Source organism: Lampris incognitus, chromosome 21 (genome assembly GCF_029633865.1).
Source record: "Lampris incognitus isolate fLamInc1 chromosome 21, fLamInc1.hap2, whole genome shotgun sequence".
Taxonomy (NCBI): Eukaryota; Metazoa; Chordata; class Actinopteri; order Lampriformes; family Lampridae; genus Lampris; species Lampris incognitus.
Window position 1 is genome coordinate 25,066,714 of NC_079231.1, and position 23,827 is coordinate 25,090,540.

The 23,827-nt window shown below is 44.4% G+C and overlaps 1 protein-coding gene across 2 annotated transcripts in view; it reads left to right on the top strand.

The window, feature by feature from the left end:
• Positions 1–23,827, top strand: part of LOC130131688 (zinc finger protein 436-like) — a 62,092-nt gene that overhangs the window by 31,014 nt on the left and 7,251 nt on the right. The window contains exon 3 of one of the 2 annotated variants that reach the window (XM_056301469.1): positions 7,003–7,464. In XM_056301469.1, the coding sequence (XP_056157444.1) occupies positions 7,003–7,464 (462 nt within the window). The remainder of the gene's footprint in view (positions 1–7,002; positions 7,465–23,827) is intronic. The other variant, XM_056301470.1, reaches the window with a different exon arrangement.

Consider the following 23,827-nt stretch of genomic DNA (forward strand, 5'->3'; position numbering starts at 1 on the left):
TTCCAGAAGCAGCTCCCACAAGTTGGATTGGTTGGATGGGCACTTCTTGCGTACCATACGGTCAAGCTGCTCCCACAACAGCTCAATGGGGTTCAGATCTGGTGACTGCGCTGGCCACTCCATTACCGATAGAATACCAGCTGCCTGCTTCTGCTCTAAATGGTTCTTGCACAATTTGGAGGTGTGTTTAGGGTCATTGTCCTGTTGTAGGATGAAATTGGCTCCAATCAAGCGCTGTCCACTGGGTATGGCATGGCGTTGCAAAATGGAGTGATAGCCTTCTTTATTCAGAATCCCTTTTACCCTGTACAAATCTCCCACCTTACCAGCACCAAAGCAACCCCAGACCATCACATTACCTCCACCATGCTTAACAGATGGCGTCAGGCATTCTTCCAGCATCTTTTCATTTGTTCTGCGTCTCACAAACGTTCTTCTTTGTGATCCAAACACCTCAAACTTGGATTCATCCGTCCACAACACTTTTTTCCAGTCTTCCTCTGTCCAATGTCTGTGTTCTTTTGCCCATCTTAATCTTTTTCTTTTATTGGTCAGTCTCAGATATGGCTTTTTCTTTGCCACTCTGCCCTGAAGCCCAGAATCCCGCAGCCGCCTCTTCACTGTAGATGTTGACACTGGTGTTTTGCGGGTACTATTTAATGAAGATGCCAGTTGGGGACCTGTGAGGCGTCTGTTTCTCAAACTAGAGACTCTAATGTACTTATCTTCTTGCTCAGTTGTGCAACGCGGCCTCCCACTTCTTTTTCTACTCTGGTTAGAGCCTGTTTGTGCTGTCCTCTGAAGGGAGTAGTACACACCGGTGTAGGAAATCTTCAATTTCTTAGCAATTTCTCACATGGAATAGCCTTCATTTCTAAGAACAAGAATAGACTGTCGAGTTTCAGATGAAAGTTCTCTTTTTCTGGCCATTTTGAGCGTTTAATTGACCCCACAAATGTGATGCTCCAGAAACTCAATCTGCTCAAAGGAAGGTCAGTTTTGTAGCTTCTGTAACGAGCTAAACTGTTTTCAGATGTGTGAACATGATTGCACAAGGGTTTTCTAATCATCAATTAGCCTTCTGAGCCAATGAGCAAACACATTGTACCATTAGAACACTGGAGTGATAGTTGCTTGAAATGGGCCTCTATACACCTATGTAGATATTGCACCAAAAACCAGACATTTGCAGCTAGAATAGTCATTTACCACATTAGCAATGTATAGAGTGTATTTCTTTAAAGTTAAGACTAGTTTAAAGTTATCTTCATTGAAAAGTACAGTGCTTTTCCTTCAAAAATATGGACATTTCAATGTGATCCCAAACTTTTGAACGGTAGCGTATGTGTGTGTGTGTGTGTGTGTGTGTATGTCCACAGGATGTTGCAGTGAAATCTTCAATGTAGAAAAAAGAGCTCAACAATTCAGCAGCAAAGATATATTTATATATATATTCACACCTAATTTTTTGAGCACTTTTATCAACAACACCATTGATGGTTTCTGGGAAAAAAACGTGATATATATATATATATATATATATATATTCATTCATTCATCTTAAGCTGCTTCTCTGGGATAAGGTTGTGGTGGGTCTGAGTGGGCCATATTTAAAGCCTCTATTGCAGATGCGGCAGGCAGGCGCTGTCGTCATAAGGTCATCAGTGCCTGTTGAGGTGGTAACCTAAGAACCCACTGGTGGACACCAGCGGTGAGGGAAGCCGTCAGGTAAAATCTGAAGACTCGGGGTAAGCCCCACTCATATCCCTGACAGAGGTCTCTGAAGTAGTTAAAAAGTTCCTTGGTGGCAAGGCGCCGGATTTGGATGAGATTCGTCCTGACATGCTGAAGGCTCTTGACATCTTTGGGCTGTCTTGCTTGACACACCTCTTCAGTGTCGCGTGGAGTTTGGAGACGGTACCCGTGGATTGACAGACTGGGGTTGTGGTTCCCATATTTAAAAAGGGGGACCGGAGGGTGTGCTCCAATTATTGGGGCATCACATTGCTCAGCCTCTCAAGGAAAGTCTGCTCTAGGGTGCCAGAAAGGAGGCTCCGACCGATTGTCGAACCTCGGATCCAGGAGAAACAATGTGAATTTATTCCTGGCCGTGAAACAATGGACCAACTCTTTACCCTAGCCTAGCGGAAGTGCTAAGGGGGACATGGAAGTTTGGCCAGCCAGTCTACATGTGTTTTGTGAACTTGGAGAAGGCTTATGACTATGTACCCCGGGGCACTCTATTCGGGGTACTGCGGAAAAATGGGGTACCAAGGCAGTTACTACAATCCATCCGGTCCTTGGTATAACCAAAGTGAGAGCTGTGTCTGCATTCCTGACACAATATCGAACACGTTTTCAGTGGGTGTCGGACTCTGCCAAGGTTGTCCCTTGTCTCCAATTATGTTTGTGGTATTCATGGACAGGATCTCAAGGCGTATTTTAGGAACATCAGAATTGCATTGCTGCTCTTCGCAGATGATGTGGTTTTGTGGGCTTCATCAGAATGTGACCTCCAGCGCACACTGGGGCAGTTTGCAGCTGAGTGTGAAATGGCTGGGATGAGAGTCAGCACCTCCAAGTCTGAGGCCATGGTTCTCTATCAGACAATGGTGGATTGCTCCCTTCGGGTTGCGGATGAGTTGTTGCCTCAAGTGAAGGAGTTCAAGTATCTCAGGGTCTTGTTCATTAGTGAGGGTAGGATGGAGCGGGAGATTGACAGGCGGATTGGTGAAGCATCAGCAGTAATGCGGACGTTGTATGGGACTGTTGTAGTGAAGAGGGAGCTTAGCCGGAGGGCGAAGCTCTCAATTTACCAGTCAGTCTTCATTCCAACCCTCACCTATTGTCATGAGCTTTGGGTAGTGACCGAAAGGGTGAGATCACGGATACAAGCGGCTGAAATTAGTTTCCTCCGTTGGGTGTCTGGGATCAGCCTTAGAGATAGGGTGAGGAGCTCAGACATCCGGAGGGAGCTCAGAGTAGAGCCAATGCTCCTTTGTATTGAAAGAAGCCAGTTGAGGTGGTTCGGGCATGTGATCAGGATGCCTCCTGGGCGCCTTCCTTTGGAGTTTTTCTGGGCATGGCCAACTGGGTGGAGACCCCGGGGTAGACCTAGAACTCGCTGGAGGGACTACTACATGTCCAATCTGGCCTTGGAACACCTTGGGATCCCCCAGGAGGAGATAGAGGGCATTGCTGGGGAGAGGGGCATCTGGAGTGCCCTACTTAACTTGCTGCCACTGCGACCCGACCCTGGAAAAGAGGCTGATGATGAGATGAGATGAGATGAGAATAATTTTAGAAAATTAATAACAAAAATAGAATCAAATAGGTGTGGTGTGTAAGGTGTGTATTTAGTGAAATGCAGTGGTTAGCAGGGAAGTTTTTATCTGGAATTTAAAAGTAATCAAGCTTGGGGCAAACCAACCTCTTCAGGTAGTATATTCCAGTTCTGAGCTGCATAATAACTGAATGCTGCCTCACCATGTTTGGCTTTTACCCCCAGAACTACTAGCAGATCCGCCTTAGACGACCGGAGAGGTCTGGAAGGTTTATATTCTAAAAGCAGGTCAGTGATGTATTTCGGCCCTGAACCATTAAGATATTTATAAACAAGGAGCAGTCAATTCTGTGATTGATTGGAAGCCACTGAAGAAATCTGTCAGAACTGTAGAAACAGCAATCTGTTTCGGTTGTAGCTATTTGATAGCTTCTTGGGAAGATCAGAAAAAAAGACATTTACAGTAGTCTAATATACGATGGGCTGACTTAACCCGCCTTCAGAGGGCCTCCACCAGCCGGCTTTGCCGGCATTCGGGTGGCCGGTTCCTTCGGTCTTGCGGAGTTCACCCAAGGGCGGCAACAATGACACAACTCTGGGCACCGTCGGCTGCGCGGTGGGGTCCCCCAACTCCGGTGCTACTCTGGGAACCATGAAACAAAGCGCGGGGCGGGGCGGCTCGCCCTGACGTCCCCTCCGTGCGCCTCCGGGTACCCGATGGTTACTTTTTTCTTCTTTTACAGTGCAGGTGATCTGAATGATGGTAGCGTGGTGAGTGTGCTGAGTCAGAGGTGCGTTTTGTACGGTTCTCCACCGAGGAACTGCTGAGATTCTCGAACACTTGTGGTTTCGGACACCCGGAGAGTTTGCCCTTCATCTGGTTAAGCTGAACCGAAGAAACTCGATGGAGATCAATGAGTGTGTACGAAGAGCAACGCGGCCGCTTGTCTCTTCAACGCGGTTGATGGCGCTTGTCTAGCAGTCAGTAACAGACACAGACTGTTAGACGAGATCCACCAGCCGCATCGGTGAAACTCCACAACGGGAGTCTTTAGTTTGCTGGTTTGAGCGAAGCGGCCGTTGTATGTTTGGCCTCAACGTACCCAAGCAGCGAAACAGGCTTAATGCGGTACTTACTGTGGGGTTTACTGCCGTCATGGGGGACATTTGTATTTTGAGTACACACAGCCCATACAGTGAAACTGTGAATGGCTCTTTAAATCAGTTATGGTTCCTTCCTCTTCCATTACTTGGATAACTGGCAATTCTAGAGCTAATACATGCCGACTGGCGCTGACCTTCGGTAATGCGTGCATTTATCAGATCCAAAACCCTCGCGGAGCGCTCCTCCGTAAGGGGGTTCCTCGGACCGCTTTGGTGACTCTAGATAACCTCGGGCTGATCGCCTGCCCTGTGCGGCGGCGACGTCTCATTCGAATGTCTACCCTATCAACTTTCGATGGTACTTTGCGTGCCTACCATGGTGACCACGGGTAACGGGGAATCAGGGTTCGGTTCCGGAGAGGGAGCCTGAGAAATGGCTACCACATCTAAGGAAGGCAGCAGGTAGTGACGACAACTAATAATACAGGACTCTTTCGAGGCCCTGTTATTGGAATGAGTACACTTTAAATCCTTTAACGAGGACCCATTGGAGAGCAAGTCTGGTGCCAGCAGCCGCGGTAATTCCGGCTCCAATAGCGTATCTTAAAGTTGCTGCAGTTAAAAAAAGCTCGTAGTTGGTTCTCGGGATTGAGCTGAAGGTCCGCCGTGACGCGAGCCACCGTCTGTCCCAGCCCCTGCCTCTCGACGTCCCCGGGATGCTCTTAAGTGAGTGTCCCCCGGGTTCCTCCCGGGGCCACGCCTGTCTGAGCATCGCTTTGCCATCAATCGGGAAGGAGAGGGTGACCTCTACCACCCGCGGCTGGGGTGTCGCAAGCCTCCGCGCTTTCGGCCCCCACAAGGGAAGACCGTGTTGGTTTCAGCGTAGCTCTCGCTCTATGCTCCGTTCAATGGTGGAAGCGCCGGTGTTGGACTGTCTTTCACCGCTGACCGCATTACTGTGAGGGAAGGGGTTTCCGTGAGTGCTGAGAGAGCTGCTGTCGGTGTCTCAGCGGCGTGCAGAAGAGCAAAGGCAGCTGCCGTGAGCTGTGCGCCAGCCACGCACGCCATCCATGATTGGACTACGACTTCAGATCAGACGAGACAGCCCGCTGAATTTAAGCACATTACTAAGCGGAGGTCCATGAATACTGGAATGGCATCCAGCGCTTTACCTGTGCGCCCGTCCATAGGGTTAGTGGTTGTGTCAGGAAGGGCATCCGACGTAAAATTTTGCCAGATCATTATGCGGATTGACAAGTCAGCCATCGGTGTTGTGCCCTCACAGGGTACCGATGGAAACTGTCGATTCCGCTGTGGCGACCCCTGGGAAACAGGGAACAAGCCGAAAGGAGGAGAAGAAGAAGAAGACGGTAGTCTAATGTACTGGAAATAAAAACACGGATAAGTTCTTCCAAGTCTTCTTTAGGCATACATTCTCTTATCCTTGCCATGTTTTCAGGATTGTAATGTGACAATTTTTGTTACCGTGTTCATATGGCTATCAGAATTTGGCTCTGAGTCTATATTTGTGCCCAGATTTCTGGCTTGATTTGTAGTCTTGATTTACAAGGATTAACGGTGAGCAATAACTTTCGGCCTCTGTCCTTAGGCCAAAGATAATAGTCTGATTTTCTTTGCTTAATTTGAGAAAATTCTAGAACTTCCGGGGCGTGCAGATAGCATAGCAGTCTATTCCATTGCCTACCAACACAGGGATCACCAATTCGAATCCCCGTGTTACCACCAGCTTCGTTGGGCATACCCACAAACACAACTGGCCGTGTCTGCAGGTGGGAAACCGGATATGGGTATGTGTCCTGGTTATTGCACTAGCTCCTCCTCTGGTCGGTTGGGGTGCCTGTTCGGGGGAGGGGGGACTGGGGGGAATAGCGTGATCCTCCCACGGGCTACATCCCCCCCAGGTGAAACTCCTCATTGTCAGGTGAAAAGAAGCGGCTGACGACTCCACATGTATCAGAGTAGACATGTGGTAGTCTGCAGCCCTACCCGGATCAGCAGAGGGGGTGGAGCAGCAACCGAGATGGCTCAGAAGAGTGGGGTCATTGGCCAGGTACTATTGGAAAAAAATAGTTCTGGCAACTACATTTCCTGAGCTCAGAAAATGTAGGAAGTCGTCTAGAGCTGAAGTTTAACCTGTATTCAGGCTAGCTCACTGAGAGCAGGCATAAGCAGTATGTCTGCAGGTCAGTTTTGTTTTTCCAGAGTGAATATTTTGCTTTCAAGTACAGCAGTCATTTGTACTAGTCTAGGATGAGCTTTGCATCTTGATGGGTCTTGGGAAGTGAGGGTCCAGAGTCATTGTATCCTTCGGATGTGATATTAACACGTTGCTCTGAAGTACTGAGCGATGGTATATAAATAGTTGAAAAAGTGAGTGATCACAGTTTGCAAAGATACAGGTTTTACAGGCACCACTGTTTAAGGTTAAGGTACCATAGGAAAAAAGGAAAATATTCACAGAAATCAGAATTAAGCAGAGAACAAAGGGATAAAGCACCTGCACAGTGGTAACGTGGAAGCAGGCAAATACAGACACAGCAACATTCAATCCAGTCATATTTTTCCTCATCATCTGTATTTTGTCTCCCCTCTAGACCACCTGCTGCTCTTAGTTTTTGAAGAGAAGGTGCCATCTGAGCAGCAGGAGTGGAGCCCAAGTCTGGACCAGGAGAGGCCAGCGCCCCCACACATTAAAGAGGAAGAGGAGGAACTCTGGAGCAGTCAAGAAGGAGAGCAGTTTCAAGGATTGAATGAGGAGGCTGATGTCACCAAGTTGCCATTCACTCCTGTGCCTGTGAAGATTGAAAATGATGAAGAGAAAGGTCAGTCCTCACAGCATCATCAAAGCCAAACTGAAGAAGCCAGCACCTCAAATGACCAGATGAAACCAGAGCCTGATGGAGAGGACTGTGGACTATCACATCTAGCCAGTAACCTAGATCGAGATGGTGATTTAGTAAAAACTAATGATGGTCATCCCCTTTCTTCGGACTGTTGTGAAAGTGAGACTGAAGACAGTGATGATGGTTGGAACAAGACTAAAGAAACTCAATCAGGTTTGGACACAACAATCAATAAAATCAGTAATATGAGATCTGCAGAGAATAAACTGTTCAGTTGCTCAGTCTGTGGTAAAGGGTTTTCTGAAAGAGGAAATATGCAGATACATATGATAATACATACAGGAAAAAAAACCATCAGTTGCTCAGTCTGGCAAAAGGTTTTTATCAACGAGGACATGGAGTATCACATGGGAATACATACAGGAAAGAAGCCCTTTAGTTTCTCTGTGTGGTAAAGGGTTTACTTCCAAGTTGACATTTGCAGATACACATGAGAATACATACATCTCTCCTGTACATATTCTCATGTGTAGTAGTTGATCTGTTTGTGCTGAAGCTTTTTGTTAGAGGGCATATGCAGACACATATGAGCATACACACACAAAAAAGAAAGAAAAGCAGTTTAGTTGTTCAGTCTGTGGTAAAGGTTTCAGCCAAAAGAGCAGTCAGAGGAAATACATGGCATATCACAGAGAACAAAATGAAACTGATTAGTTCATTTTATGAAAACAAAAATCTTTCTCAAATGCTGTATACATAGGGCTGTCACAATTACTATGTAATCGGCTGATCACGATTAATCGGCTGATCACGATTGATCATCGTTAGAATCGGTTCCATTCATTTGTATAAAAACAGCAGGATGAAACTAACAGAAATGTAATTTTCCATCACTATTTCCACGTCGTTTTCCACCGTTTGTTATCCAAAGGAGTTGAATCAAGTGCAACTGGACTTGGTATATATCCGTGAAGACGTTTTGCCTCTCATCCAAGAGGCTTCCTCAGTTCGTGTAACGCAGTCACGCATATCAATAGCTCTGACATGGCTCCTAGAGGATAAATACTGAGTCTCATCACCAGCCAGTCAGACTAGCTTGGTCTAGTCAGAAAGGCACGAACTGAGGAAGCCTCTTGGATGAGAGGCAAAACGTCTTCACGGATATATACCAAGTCCAGTTGCTCTTGATTCAACTCCTTTGGATAACCATGATGACCTGGATGAATGAGAACATTCACAGACATCCACCGTTTGTTGTTTGACTGGCGCTCTTTTATTGACATCATCTTGTTGCGCCCCTGGCACATGAGTGGTGAATTAGCGCCAACGAAGTGTTTTTCTTGAGATGCTTACTCTGTAATATTCTATAATATTCAGCGACTGCATTTGGACGAGCATGTGTTGACATCAACATCATGGACATAGTTGAAGAGCCAAACAGCACAGCAGCGCTGTGGCACATTTTGATTTTAAGCTAGATGAAAAAGGACAACCCAGTAACTTGGAGGAGGCGATTTGTTGGATTTGCAGCAAAAAGATGGCGGTCAAAAGCTCTAATACCACAAATTTAAAAATCATCTACGGATCCACCACCCCACCCAGAGCACTCCGTCCAGGCTGTCGAGGATCTGTGACATTCTTTTTTTGAAGTGCTCTAGTGCCGATTTTATTCCAAAGCACAGTCAGTCTGTTGTAGCAAAACCTCCCAAATAGTGTTATGAAGGTTGTCAACAGGGAAGATGCTTTTGATTGAGGTATTTGCCAAAACCCAGAATTGGCATCAAATTTGGAAAACACCTTGGCTCCAGCAAGTTGTCCAAGCATTTGTTCCATGGCTGGGAGTGGATGTCGTTCTCTCGAATTGACTTGTTAAGTTCGGTGAGGTCTGAGCAGATTCGCACCCTCCCAGTGCACTTAGGTGCCACTACCATCCCGGCACACCATTCAGTTGGCTCATCCACCCTTGATATGACACCTTGTGATTCCATCCTTGCTAGCTCTTCTTTCACTTTAGGCAAGAGCAGTAGGGCTGTGTGGCTGGGTGTAGAGATTGAGAAGGGCACTGCATCAGTCCACGGAGACTCCTGCCTGATCATGTCCGTCAACCTGTCCATCACCATTGCAAACAAGAAAGGGCTCAGAGCCGATCCTTGATGTAATCCCACCTCCACCTTGAACCCATCTGTCATTCCAACCACACATCTCACCATTGTCACACTTCTCTCATACATATCCTGCACCACTCCTACATACTTCTCTGCAACTCCCGACTTCCTCATACCTCTTTCTGGCCTTCTCTTCTTCTCTATCAACATTCTCAAAGCAAACATCACATCTGTGGTGCTCTTTTCTGGCATGAAACCATACTGCTGCTCGCTGATCATCACCTCTCCTCTTAACCTAGCTTCTATTACTCTTTCCCAAATCTTCATGCTGTAGCTGATCAACTTTATACCTCTGTAGTTGCTACAGTTCTAATAAGTGTAAAAAAAAACAGTTTTATCAAATTGACAAAACTAGAATCAAACACTGATAAGGGTCTCTTTAATGAAATGCTGTGGTTCGCAGGGACGTTTTAACCCTGGATTTAAATGTAATCAAGCTTGGGGCAAACTAATCTCCTCTGGTAGTGTATTCCTCACCAAGTCTTGATGCATGCTCTATAATCCCGGTAAGGAAATTCACAAAAGGTGAATCGGTTCATCTGGACACAGGGTTTATTGGCAGAAACGTTTCACCATCATCTAAGTGACCTTTTCAGTCTCACCTGACTGTACGTGTCCCCACCCTTATAAACAGCACAGTTGCAAAACGACCCAAACCAACGATTGGATTCATATGCAAATTGCCATGACCATTAACCAGACTTAAAGTGGCCATGTGTACTGTTCACAGAGGATTGGAGAATAGTTGCAATCACAGCATTGTAAAATGGCAGTAACCAGGCAGTAGTTACAAGAAAAAGGTGCTAGATTGTCTGAAGCTGTTGGAACAGAACAATGATTCGACAGAATCTTGTACCGTAGATTAGACACAGAATGTGCCATTATGGCCTATTGTTAGTGAAACGCTCTGGTCTAGAAATAGTGACTCACTGATCTAATCTGGTTCGACTAAAGAGGAGTTAAGAGGAAAAAACGTCACAGACAACAGATTACAAAAATGAACATAGCCGGCATTGATTTACATTAACGTTGAAAGTATCACTTTTTTGGAAACAACGTATACACCATTTGCTCCAAACCTGTCTGTAATTGTCTCTGAATAAATTGAAATTAGAGCTCTGTAAAAAGGAAAGTAGGAAAAGTTGGAACAAAAGTCTGCCTGAAGTTAGTACCTAAATGTTAATACTGGTGGCTGGAAGCTGAAGTCAATACCTAAAGTGCAATAGTGGCACCTGGAAGCTGTAGTCCGTACCTAAAGTGTCATAGTGGCAGGTGGAAGATGAAGTCAGTACCTAAAGTGTCATAGAGGCAATTGGAAGCTGAAGTCAGTACCTTAAGTGTCATAGAGGCTGTTGGAAGCTGAAGTCAGTACCTAAAGTGTCATAGAGGCAGTTGGAAGCTGAAGTCAGTACCTAAAGTGTCATCGAGGCTGTCGGAAGCTGAAGTCAGTACCTAAAGTGTCATAGAGGAAGTTGGAAGCTGAAGTCAGTACCTAAAGTGTCATGGAGGCAGTTGGAAGCTGAAGTCACTACCTAAAGTGTCATAGAGGCAGTCGGAAGCTGAAGTTAGTACCTAAAGTGTCATAGAGGAAGTTGGAAGCTGAAGTCAGTAGCTAAAATGTCATAGAGGAAGTTGGAAGCTGAAGCCAGTACCTAAAGTGTCATAGAGGCAGTTGGAAGCTGAAGTCAGTACCTAAAGTGTCATACAGGCAGCTGGAAGCTGAAGTCAGTAGCTAAAGTGTCATAGAGGCAGTTGGAAGCTGAAGTCAGTACCTAAAGTGTCATAGAGGCAGTTGGAAGCTGAAGTCACTACCTAAAGTGTCATAGAGGCAGTTGGAAGCTGAAGTCACTACCTAAAGTGTCATAGAGGCAGTTGGAAGCTGAAGTCAGTACCTAAAGTGTCATACAGGCAGCTGGAAGCTGAAGTCAGTACCTAAAGTGTCATAGAGGCAGTTGGAAGCCGAAGTCAGTACCTAAAGTGTAATAGCGGAAGTTGGAAGCTGAAGTCAGTAGCTAAAGTGTCATGGAGGCAGTTGGAAGCTGAAGTCAGTACCTAAAGTGTCATACAGGCTGTCGGAAGCTGAAGTCAGTACCTAAAGTGTCATGGAGGCAGTTGGAAGCTGAAGTCAGTACCTAAAGTGTCATACAGGCTGTCGGAAGCTGAAGTCAGTACCTAAAGTGTCATGGAGGCAGTTGTAAGCTGAAGTCAGTACCTAAAGTGTCATACAGGCAGCTGGAAGCTGAAGTCAGTAGCTAAAGTGTCATAGAGGCAGCTGGAAGCTGAAGTCAGTAGCTAAAGTGTCATAGAGGCAGTTGGAAGCTGAAGTCAGTACCTAACGTGTCATAGAGGCAGTTGGAAGCTGAAGTCAGTAGCTAAAGAAGCTGGAAATGCTGAAATCTTAACTGGAAGCTTGAAAGTAATCGCCTACAGGCAGAATTGGGAGCTAATGCGCATTACTAAAAGAAAAGCTGGAGTGTATCAGCCGAAGAATCAGCGTTGGAAAAAATGTAGTTGAAACAGCTCTAAGGAAAATGTAGTATACACTGCCAAAGCTGGAAGTAGAATTGAAATACCTTGAAACCTTGTAAAAAGAAATTCGTTGAATTAATTTCAGACAGATGAAGTTTATGATGTCTCAGATGTAGGTTTGATTTGTTTTCATTCTAACTTTTAAAATGGAAAGAATCACGCTTAGTTGTGTGTGTAAGTGTCTGTCTATGTCTGCTTTGTGTATGTGTGCGTGTGTGTGTGTGTGTGTGTGTGTGTGTGTAGAATCAGCTCCAACTAAAAATAACTAACATCTCTCCTGACTACATCTGTACAAAGAAATTTTCTGTGAAATCTGTTGAAATGTGTGTAAATCCACGTGTCTTGTGTGGTAACACTTAGTAGCAGGACTTTGACAGAAATGTCAGTCAAGTGTTTGATCCAAACCACAGACACCAAAGAAGTGTTAAAACTCCAGAACGACCGGGATTTTACTCCTACCTAAAACCACCGTGGGCAGTCACAATGACCGCCCATGGTTTTTAAACTCTATATTCTGTCAAGATAAATACCCAACTGAGATATTAATGCACTGCATGTGTTAGTATGTCTGATAGGAAACTAACTGATACGAAAATTAACATTTTAACAACTTTAATACTATTTATAAACAATGTTTGTTTCAGAGAGACATGGTTGAACTTGAATAGCAAAATTGAAAAAGTGAAAATATTACCTGAAAAACAAAACGGAAAACACATGTTGCTAAGCTAACAAACGGAACAAAAAGTGACATGTAAAAAAAGAACTGAAAATAAATATTGAAACGGTCCCAAACAACGACCAGAACTTAAAAACTACTGGAGCCCGTGGTTTTTAAACTCTATATTGTGTCAAGATAAATACCCAGTTGAGATATCAATGCATTACATATCTTAATGTTAGTATGTCCGTTAAGAAAATAACTGACACCAACATTAACATTTTAACCACTTAATAATATTTTAAACAATTTAAAATGGCGGCTGTCCAACGCCAGTAAATACCGCAAGGCGTCGGTGGTAGTCATGGTGCGTCTGTAACCGGACACGTTGGACGTCGTCACAAATCAAGTTGAGACCAGTTCGCTGCACTGGAGGACGCTGGGTGTTTCTAGGACACAGCAACGAACTTCACGAAGGAAATGACGCAACCAGCACACGTCATAAATAGTGACGTGACGCCACCAATACACGTCATAAATAGTGACGTGACGCCACCAACACGCGTGACGCCACCAACACGCGTCATAAATAGTGACGTGACGCCACCAACACGCGTCATAAATAGCGACGTGACGTCACCAACACGCGTCATAAATAGTAACGTGACACCACCAACACGCGTCATAAATAGTGACGTGACGCGCACGATCACGCGCAAATTACGAGACAGTCATGTTGACCGTCCATGGTCGTTTATCTTATCGTAACTTCTTTTTGTCTCGTGCGATCGATCTAAAACTACATTTGATGCAGGGGAATTCAGAGAGCGGCAGGTCTGTGTGTGTGTTTTTTTAACAAAGTTATTAAACTTGGAAAATCCAAAACGGCCATAACGACCGTCACGGTGGTTCTCGTTGGCTGATCTGAATCAGCTGTGTGCCACGCTGCGCTCAGAGGTTGCCATGGTGATTGCGCGTGCTCAACAATGACTCAGCATTTTCCGTAGACAGCGACAAGCGTGAGAAATGTCTCAGCGGACCCTCTCAAAAGCCTTCCGTCGAGTAAAGACCGTACGTCATGTCAGCAAAATTATCAGATCATCAACACCACAAGAGCTTCTTGCATGTCTCTGTCAAGTTTGGTGTTCCTGCTGTCAGAAATGCGGCCGTACGAGCGAGTTAAAGACGGGGCAGTTTTCAGCTTTTCTTTGATAATCCGCTCCTCAAGTTGCATTAGAATCTATGGAGCAGCGGAGGCGCCTCTTGTTGCTTAAAGCTCCGGGTTTTAAAAACCACAAGTCGCACAGCGTTAGGAGTCACACTATGTGAAACAGCACACATTTGTCTACAGTTCTACGGAAAACTGCGTGTTAGAAGTGAAAGATGTAGGAGCAGGAAGAGTGGAAGCACAAACATTTTAAGAAAGGCAGAACAGCTGAAGTTTAGAGCGGGCGTGACGTCACCCACTCTAACCTCTCCAATACACACTCATTATAAACTCACATTAATGTTAAACTGCATAAATCAAAACTATAAAAGATATCACGCATCTGAATGTAAGCATAGCAGAAACGCTATAAAAGATATCACGCATCTGAATGTAAGCATAGCAGAAACACTATAAAAGGTATCACACATCTGAATGTAAGCATAGCAGAAACGCTATAAAAGATATCACACATCTGAATGTAAACATAGCAGAAACGCTATAAAAGATATCACACATCTGAATGTAAGTGTAACCTGCACGACAGGGGAATGGGCCTATGCTTGCGCAGGGCCAGTTTACAGTCTAATGTCTAAGTTCAGTGGAGATTGGTGTAGGTTTTTTTCTAGACCGGATTCTAGTACTCACCCCAAAGACAACACACACACTCGTGGGTATAGTTTACAATAAAAAAAACAATGTATTTCAACAGTTCAAAGTAAAGTTATTTCAATATCAATACTAAATTAGATGTGTTATATATATATATTTTACTCTATTATACTTTTTAAAAGTTCTTCCTAATATTCTATTTATTGTCTATATCTATCTATATTCTATTTTATACCCTTCTAATATATTACTTATGCAGCCATATTCTACACTAACAAATTAAAGAAAATAATCCAAAATAAAGTATGAGTGCACTCAAAGAAAATAATAAAGAAAAGAAAAGGGGGAATGATTCAGTCTTCCAATCTGTGCAAGGTGCAATGTCCAGATCCTACCACAATCACAGGGGCAAGTTAATGTAGAGGCGATGATGATGAATCCAAATCCAGGGCGATGATGGGGGCAATCCAAAGGGGGTATCCAAGGGTTCCAAAAGGGTGTAGCAAGGGGGGTTGTTCGGGGTACAAAAAAAACCAGTCTGCACAAAATTGTACAGATTCCTTATTAATTGCAATCTCTATCAAACAATTACAAAAAAAATAAAAATACCCAAATCTAGAGTCAATTCTCAGAATTAAATCATTTCCTACATATAACTAATATGCGGCTGAATGACAACAGCCTATTGCTGTAAGAACAGTTAAAAACAACGTCATCGCAGCCAGGCTGCGGCACTATCAACGTGAATTCACGTCTAGCTGGCTGCTATGGGTTCCATGCATGCCATGTAGCCCGAGTTGGCTCGGTGGCTAGTGGCAACTGGAGCTTACAGTTTTTTTTAACAACAAGCATATTATTATATTAAAATGTCTAACATTCCTACATCAAATAAACCCTATGGACCGGGTGTCCTGACTGGTTTTAAAGCTCTGAATCATATGGGAACTGCTAAGGATCATAGATATACGTTTTAGCTGGGTTAGCTTAGCTTAGCAACCAATGGAAAATTGTCAGTCTTTAGATATCAAGATTTTAAACTCTTAGCTCACCAGGATTCCAGCAGCGTACAAAACACAAGAGAAAAGAGTCTTCCTTCTTCCTTCAACGGGAGATCATCTGTCTTTGGATAAAATCAAGATATCCTACGTAAATGGCTATGATTACATGGAACACAGAACGCTGTTTACTTTTTAGCTTTGGCTAGCGGCTCACCAAGGAAGCTTCGTGGGAGGGATCTTTTTGTCGTAGTTCAAATGTCCTGTAGCTCAAATATCCGTAGTTCAAATATCAATAATTCAGGTATCCATAGTCAAAGTTGTCCGTATTTCTAAATATCCGTATTTCTCTTCTCTATTGTCGACGGTTGTTTGCATGGTTTAAACTCTGTAGCTCGTGTGCCTCCTAGAGGCTACTCGTGGAACTTACATACGTCACAGGGTACATGTAATCATGTGGGTTACATAAGCATAGCAGAAACATTATAAAAGATATCACGCATCTGAATGTAAGCATAGCAGAAACATTATAAAAGATATCACGCATCTGAATGTAAGCATTGCAGAAACACTATAAAAGATATCACGCATCTGAATGTAAGCATTGCAGAAACTCTATAAAAGATATCACACATCTGAATGTAAGCATAGCAGAAACGCTATAAAAGATATCACACATCTGAATGTAAGCATAGCAGAAACACTATAAAAGATATCACACATCTGAATGTAAACAGCAGAAACACTATAAAAGATATCACGCATCTGAATGTAAGCATAGCAGAAACACTATAAAAAATATCACACATCTGAATGTAAGCATAGCAGAAACACTATAAAAGATATCACGCATCTGAATGTAAGCATAGCAGAAACACTATAAAAGATATCACGCATCTGAATGTAAGCATAGCAGAAACACTATAAATGATATCACGCATCTGAATGTAAGCATAGCAGAAACACTATAAAAATATCACACATCTGAATGTAAGCATAGCAGAAACACTATAAAAGATCACGCATCTGAATGTAAGCATAGCAGAAACACTATAAAAGATATCACGCATCTGAATGTAAGCATAGCAGAAACACTATAAAAGATATCACACATCTGAATGTAAGAAACTTCATAGCAGAAAAACTGCAAAAGATATCACATATCTGAATGTAAGCTTCAAAGCAGAAACACTATAAAAGATAATACACATCTGAATGTAAGCATAGCAGAAACACTATAAACGATATCACGCATCTGAATGTAATAAGCTTCATAGCAGAAACACTATAAACGATATCACAAATCTGAATGTAAGAGGCTTCATACCAGGAAGTCTTGTGACCTGTTTAAAGTTTACATTAAGTTTCTAGCTGAAAGTTTGCCAACATATTAACATTTATAAGAGCTGAAGGTTTTTGAGGATTTGAACATTCTCTCCATTCATTTCAATGAGAAAACAGTTTCATAAAAAGCGTAATATTTCAAAAACTATTAATATTAGAAAAAAGCTGACTGTAAGCAGAAATGTCCTAAAAAATGTGAACATTTTGACAGTTGAATGGTTTCTGTAGCACAAAGTATGCAGAAATAGTTGCACACCGAAAAACTTACGGAAGAAGAAGAAGAAGACGAAGAAATAATCAAATATATGATATTTACAGTTCAGTTGCCCAGCATATTAAGTAGTCCAACAGGCAGAAAGTACAATGATTGATGTCCCAGTGCAAACAAGTCAAGTCTGAGTTCAGTCCAGTGCATTCAGGTCAGTATGTGGGATCCTGTAGCAAGGGGAGCTAGCAGGGAATGTTAAGTGTTCTGACTGCTGTAGGAGAGAGGCTGGTTTTGAATCGACTGGTTTTGGCTGGAGATGCACTGATTGCAATTTTGTTGGACGATTCCAATTTCCGATGTTTTTAAAAGTCTGACCTGCCGATTCCGATTTTTGCCGATACCAATTTTCTTTCTTTCTAAGAACTGTAATTGACAGCATATACAAACATTTTTGTCACCCTTCTTTAATGGAAAATATGTTATGTTCATAATAAAAGACTATTAAATTCCTTACATTTTCTCCAAAACTGCTCCAGGTTACAGGACTTTTCTTACTCTCACTCAAACAAATCTCAGAATGAAAGTGCTCCGGGTTACTGAGCAAATAAAATCAGACTGAAAATCCATCGCAGTATATCTGACTTTACCTTACAGGTTTTACATTCCCAGAAGAAAACAGGCGCAAAAGATCTACATAACTACGCACCTAATGTTATTTATTTACATAAAAAGGTTATCCATGGAGCCCAGCCCAATGTAAATGGAGATTTAAGGGGTCATAGTGCCATCTTGTGGTTAAATTTAAAAAAAATACTTTGTTGTCACTGGCTGAAATAGTAAATAGTATCTGTGTATTTAGGGAACTTGCAATTCCATTACCTTTAAAAATGCACCAGATTACAGGACCTTGACCTTTTTCGCTTTTTACACATCTTAAAATAAAAAAAGTGAACCAGGTTACAGGTTACATGTCTGTGAATGTTCTCATTCATCCAGGTCGTCATGGTTCTCCAAAGGAGTTGAATCAAGTGCAACTGGACTTGGTATATATCCGTGAAGACGTTTCGCCTCTCATCCAAGAGGCTTCCTCAGTTCGTGCCTTTCTGACTAGACCAAGCTAGTCTGACTGGCTGCTGATGAGACTCAGTATTTATCCTCTAGGAGTCGTTCTCAGAGCTATAGATGTCCATGGCTCTTTGTGTTCCGATGTTTACCAACGCCCGTCGCTAACAGAGCCATAGATATGAGTGGCTCTTTGTGTCCCGATGTTATGGCCGCGCCCGTCGCCATCGGAGCTATTGATTTGCATTTGTTTAGCAGCGACGGTGGTTGGGGGTGTTAGTTTCGACTTCATTGTTCAGTGGTCATGAGAGTGGTTGGAGCCGTTAGTGAGCGACTGTTGTTCTTGGAGGCTAGGCTTCTTGAGTCTCCTGGGTGGAGATGAAAGGACGACATTGTAAGTGGGAGATAGGTGGTGTCGCAGACCTCCTCCTCTGTTGACGGATGGTTTTTCCAGTTTCACATAGATGGCTTCCTTCACCCCTCTTTCAAACCATCTATCTTCTCTGTCCAAAATGTGTACATCGCTGTCCTCGAAGGAGTGTGTCTTCTCCTTTAGGTGTAGATAGACTGCTGAGTCTTGTCCTGAGGAGTTTGGCCTTCTGTGTTGGGCCATCCGTTTGTGTAGTGGTTGTTTGGTTTCTCCTATGTATAGGTCAGTGCAATCCTCATTGCATTGTACAGCATACACCAGATTGCTTTTCCGGGTGTGTGGTACACGGTCTTTGGGATGAACCAGTCTTTGTCGGAGTGTGTTGCTGGGTTTGAAGTATACCGGGATGCGGTGTTTGTTGAAAATTCTCCTAAATTGGATGGATGAGAGGCGAAACATCTTCACGGATATATACCAAGTCCAGTTGCACTTGATTCAACTCCTTTAGATAGAGTTACAGGTTACAGTTTTTACAAACCTCCAACTAAAAATGAAGTGCAGTATTTTTACTTTTTCCAAATGAAAACAGGTGCAACAGATAACAGAAACAAACGAATATTACAAGGCACCTTTAGGTTGTTGTCAACATATGTATAGGCCTACTGCAATCACTTGAACATTAATGGCAAGTTGTTCTTCACAAACAGAAGCATCTCTGCCTTGTCACCAGATAGTCGCTTTCTTCTCTCATCTACCACATGTCCCGCCAAGCGGAACAAGCGCTCCCTGTCAATGCTTGTACTTGGGGCAGACAGGTAGGCTCGGGCAAGTGGAGCAAATGCAGGGAAACGATCTTTAATGATCCTCCAGAAGGTAAATTCATTTTGACTTCTGCTAATGGGAAACTCAGACAGGTAACTCTGTACCTGCACAGACGAAGGGTTGGCCAGCAGTTGCCCCACCTCAGAATTCTCCTTCAATATTTCGCCATATACTGAAAGCAGGAGACCACGTAGCTTTTTGGCTGCAGGTGCTTCTCTGACAGGTCCAAGTGCAGTGGATGATTCTGCAACAGGTTCCTTAGGTGCGTGTCCGATCTCCCTCTCCAGCATAGTCAGAAGCAGGCGTTAACTTCTGCTGAGAAATAGGGATTCTTGTACCTTTTGCATGAACGGACAAAGACAAGAAGGACAGTTCAAATGATTGTGTTTCAGATACAGCCAGGCAAACACGTAGCCTAGCTATTAGCCTATAGCTATATAGCTATGTTCATTAAAATTCGTTTTATAAGTATAGTAATGCATTATTATTATTATTATTATTATTATTATTATTATTATTATTATTATTATTATATTACTACAGTAGCAGTAGGCTAATAACTTGCCTGGGCTCAAGAACAGTGGCCAAAGTGTACGGCGGCTCCTTTTGGATGTTGTCGAACCTTCTCCGAACCGCCCCCAGCAATGTGGTTTTTGCAGTTACCACTCCACGGTCTGAGTCTGCCCTTCTCTCCAAAAGCCGTTTCGGCGCAGTGATGGCTGGAATGACGTCTGCGGCTGTTGCTATCGAGGAGCTGATTTGTCTCGTGAGTTCCTCAAACGGTGCGAGGAGGCTCAGCACGTTATCCATTAGCCCCCAGTGATGCGTGTTGGGTGTGGCCAGCAGCGTAGGCCGCCAGAGCGCGTCTCTACTCCATCAGCGATTGGAGCATACAGTATGTACTACTCCCTCTGGTAGGAACATCTTGCTGCAGTCGTTTCTCAGGCTGACCCAACTGCCCCTGGACGTCCTGAAGTCGTGATTACGCGAGCGGAGCGTGTTTAAAATGTCCGACATCTTCCTTCTAGTTGCCACGGTGTCAATGATGCCTCGTTGGGACAGCAGACCCTCATTCACCGCCAAGAGTAGCGTGTGTGCCATGCAGGGCAAACTCGCCAAGTTGCCCTCAAGTGCTATATTTCTAGCGTTGTCTCGCAACAGGGGCGGATCTACAGGGTGGCAAGGGGTGGCAGCTGCCACCTCTGGGACACAATCTTGCCACCCCTGTTGCCACCTCATTTATAAATCAGATAATATGTTTTTAAAGTATATTTTATGTACATGCATGGTGAAGGTCAATGAGACCCGCACCAAACTCATCTCAAACAGAAGTCGCCGATTTAGAATCCCCCCTCCCCCTCACAGGCGCGGATCTACAGGATGGCAAGGGGTGGCAGCTGCCACCTCTGGGACACAGTCTTGCCACCCCTTTGCCACCCCAGGAAAAAATCTCTAGATCCACCACTGTCTCGCAACACCACATGTTGTCTTGCCTCTGTCCCGCTGTTGTAACATTGTGTCAGATGTGGCGGTTAGACTGGCAGCAGCGTGGGACCCGGGCATTTCTTCACAGTGTAGAAGGACTTGGTGTTGCTGGAAATCTGCATCCACCCACTGAGCACTCAGGCTCAACACCGACATCAAGCTCATGTTGGATGTCCAGATGTCCGTTGTTAAACTGATGCTGCTTTGCAGTCGGCTAGCAGCAGGCTGCGTGTGAAACAACATTAAACAACTCTGGTAACGCCACGTCCAGAAGTATCGCCTACTTGCTGTTGTGTATTTAGGGCTCAGATAATTTATCAAATTTCTGAAATCTCTGTCCTCGACTAGGGAAAATGGCTGGTCATCCAGTGCCATGGATCCCACGATGTTCCCCGTCATGGCTTTGGTCTGTCAACAGAGGGGCTGACCTGTAGCTGGCTCTGCGCTCTCGCTAGCTTTTCTAGTTGTTTTGCTTTTGCTAGCTTCTTCAAATTGGGCACGTTCACCGGGGTGATGGGTTTTAAGTGTCTGGTTAAATTAGTTGTTCCAAATGTTTTCAGTGTTGTTCCTCCACGGCTTGTTTAACGGTGTTACAAAGAACTTCCAGACCGATGGCGTGTTGTCTGTGTGTGTGTGTGTGTGTGTGTGTGTGTGTGTGTGTGTGTGTGTGTGTGTGTGTGTGTGTGTGTGTGTGTGAGTCGGATATGTAAGACTGATCGGGCCGGGCACCGGTCACAGCCGATCAGCTGAAAACCGGCCGATTTCGATCGGCGCACCTCTAGTTTTGGCTAATAACTGAACTGTAACACGTCCCAGAGGAGAACAGCTGGAAGACGCGGTGGGCTGGCTGGGAGGAGTAATAACTGAACTGTAATGCTACGTTCAGACCAAAGGCGGCGCGAATTTTTTGGGCGGCGCGAATGCATGCAAAGTCAATGGGAGGAGGCGAATGGGCGGAATAATTCGCGGCGAAATTACGGGCGGCGCGAATTGGGCGAATCGAGCGACGAACGCGCCTTCGCGGGATTTCAAAAATGTCCAACTCGGGCGAATATTTCGCCAGGCGATAGCCAATCACCTTCAAGTAGGGTTAGAACCCGCCTTCATGTTGGGAAAGAAGACACGCCCCCTACCCAGAATTCTTTTCGGACGCCGTCCAAACGCAACTCCTGAACGAGCCGGGGAAATTCGCCAAGCTGGGCACGTCTCCGGTTTGTGCTATGAACCCAAACCGAACGCTGACGCCGGTTTCGGCGGCGCAAGTTGATATAAAGCAGAGCCACCGCAACTGATCTCTGTCGCTGCTCCACGATGATCACAAGTAAACACAAACTGCTGGTGTGTGGTATTTGTTGTGTGCGGTCTAGCAAACTTGCTAGCAGCGTTGGTGTAACTAGACTGTTTGTTGTGACGTCAACACAGCGAATTCGCGTTCTGTTCGAACACACCCGGCGGAGCTGGCGGCCAAACACGGGCGAACAAAGCGGCGCCAACTCTCTCGCCGCCTTTGGTCTGAACGTAGCATAACACGTCCCAGAGGAGAACAGCTGGAAGACGCGGTGGGCTGGCTGGGAGGAGTCACTGGTTATTTTTAGCTGCCTGCTTGAAGGTGCACTTGATATACAGTGAGTGGACTGGGGGAGGCTCACAACTAATTTTGTGAGACTTTAGTAACAATCCGCGCCAATTTCCTCTTGGTCTGACTGTCTGAAGTCCCACACCAGACAGAGATGATGTGAGGATGATGTCTATGATGGCTTTATAGAAGTGGACCACAAGTCAGTTTTTCAAGCCTTCTCTTATTCTTGACATGTTTTGAAGGCGGTAATGTGCCGACTTTGTTACTGTCTTCATATGGTTATCAGAATGTAGCTCTTGGTCTATAATTGCGCTTGCTTGACTTGTAGTCTTGATTTACAGAAATTAAAGGTAAGCAACAACTTTCAGCTCTTTCCTTGGACCAAGGACAATAGTCTGTGTTATCCTTAATTAATTTGAGAAAATTCTGGAACATCCAGTTATTAATTTACTCCAAGCACCCACATATGATCTCTGGGACCATAATCAGTGAGAGAGCTGTGTACATTAGAGAAAATAGAGATAATAATAAAACAGCAACAGGCATAGCCTTGGTCCAGTATCAGGCACCAGTGGACCTACGTGATTGCACAGCTTCCCATTTTTCTTTGGGCTTAGCTCTGGCTTTTTCCAAGTAGTTCTGTATTAGTGCTAGTCCAGGTTTAGCTTTGCAGAGTTAAGATAATGTAGGTAGTCATCCAGAGCTGAATTTATACCTGCATCCGGGGTAGCTCACTGAGAGGAGACTCAGGCATAGTCAGTGTGGCAGCTGGTTAATTTTGTTTTTCCAGGGCGAATATTTTGTATTTAAACCACAGCAATCATTTGTAAAAAAAAAAAAAAATCCTAACATGCAAAACATGCATGTTAGGGTGAATACTCCTGCCTGTGCCGCTGAGCAAGGCTATGGAAAGAAGAACTGGAGTTGGTCCCCAGGCACTGCAGCTGCCCACTGCTCCTATACAATAGGGTAGGTTAAATGCAGAGAACACATTTCATTGTAACCTGTACAATTACAAAAATAAAGTGGCTTTCTTTCTTTCTTGTAGTCTGGGACAAGCTCTGCATCTTGATGGGTCTTGGGAGTTGAGGGTCCAGAGTCATCGTATGAGCCTTCGGATGTTATCGTGACGTGGTTAAATAACGGACTTCTTAGCCAACTTTCTGGAGTTAACAAGCAAGCTTTTAATGACCGCAAGTCAATCTAGTCAAAACAGACACAAGTTTGTATGGGTCTTAGCTTCTCTCTTTTCTTGGCCACCGAAGCGACCCTATCTATTTGCCTACTCTTTACCCTCATGGTGGGAAATAGCATGTTGTCTAATACACTTCTCTCATAACGTCCGCATTACCTTCCACCACATCACCGCTATCTGTAACAGATATGTCCGTTTTTAACATGTTCCATATCCCACAACATAACCAAAACATCGACACCTCAGTTGCATTGTGGGTAATATGCGAATGAACTCGGAGCAGAAACACTCTAGTAGAATTCGCCACACTGCCCCCTTCCTTGAAAGACCAACGTCCCGTTG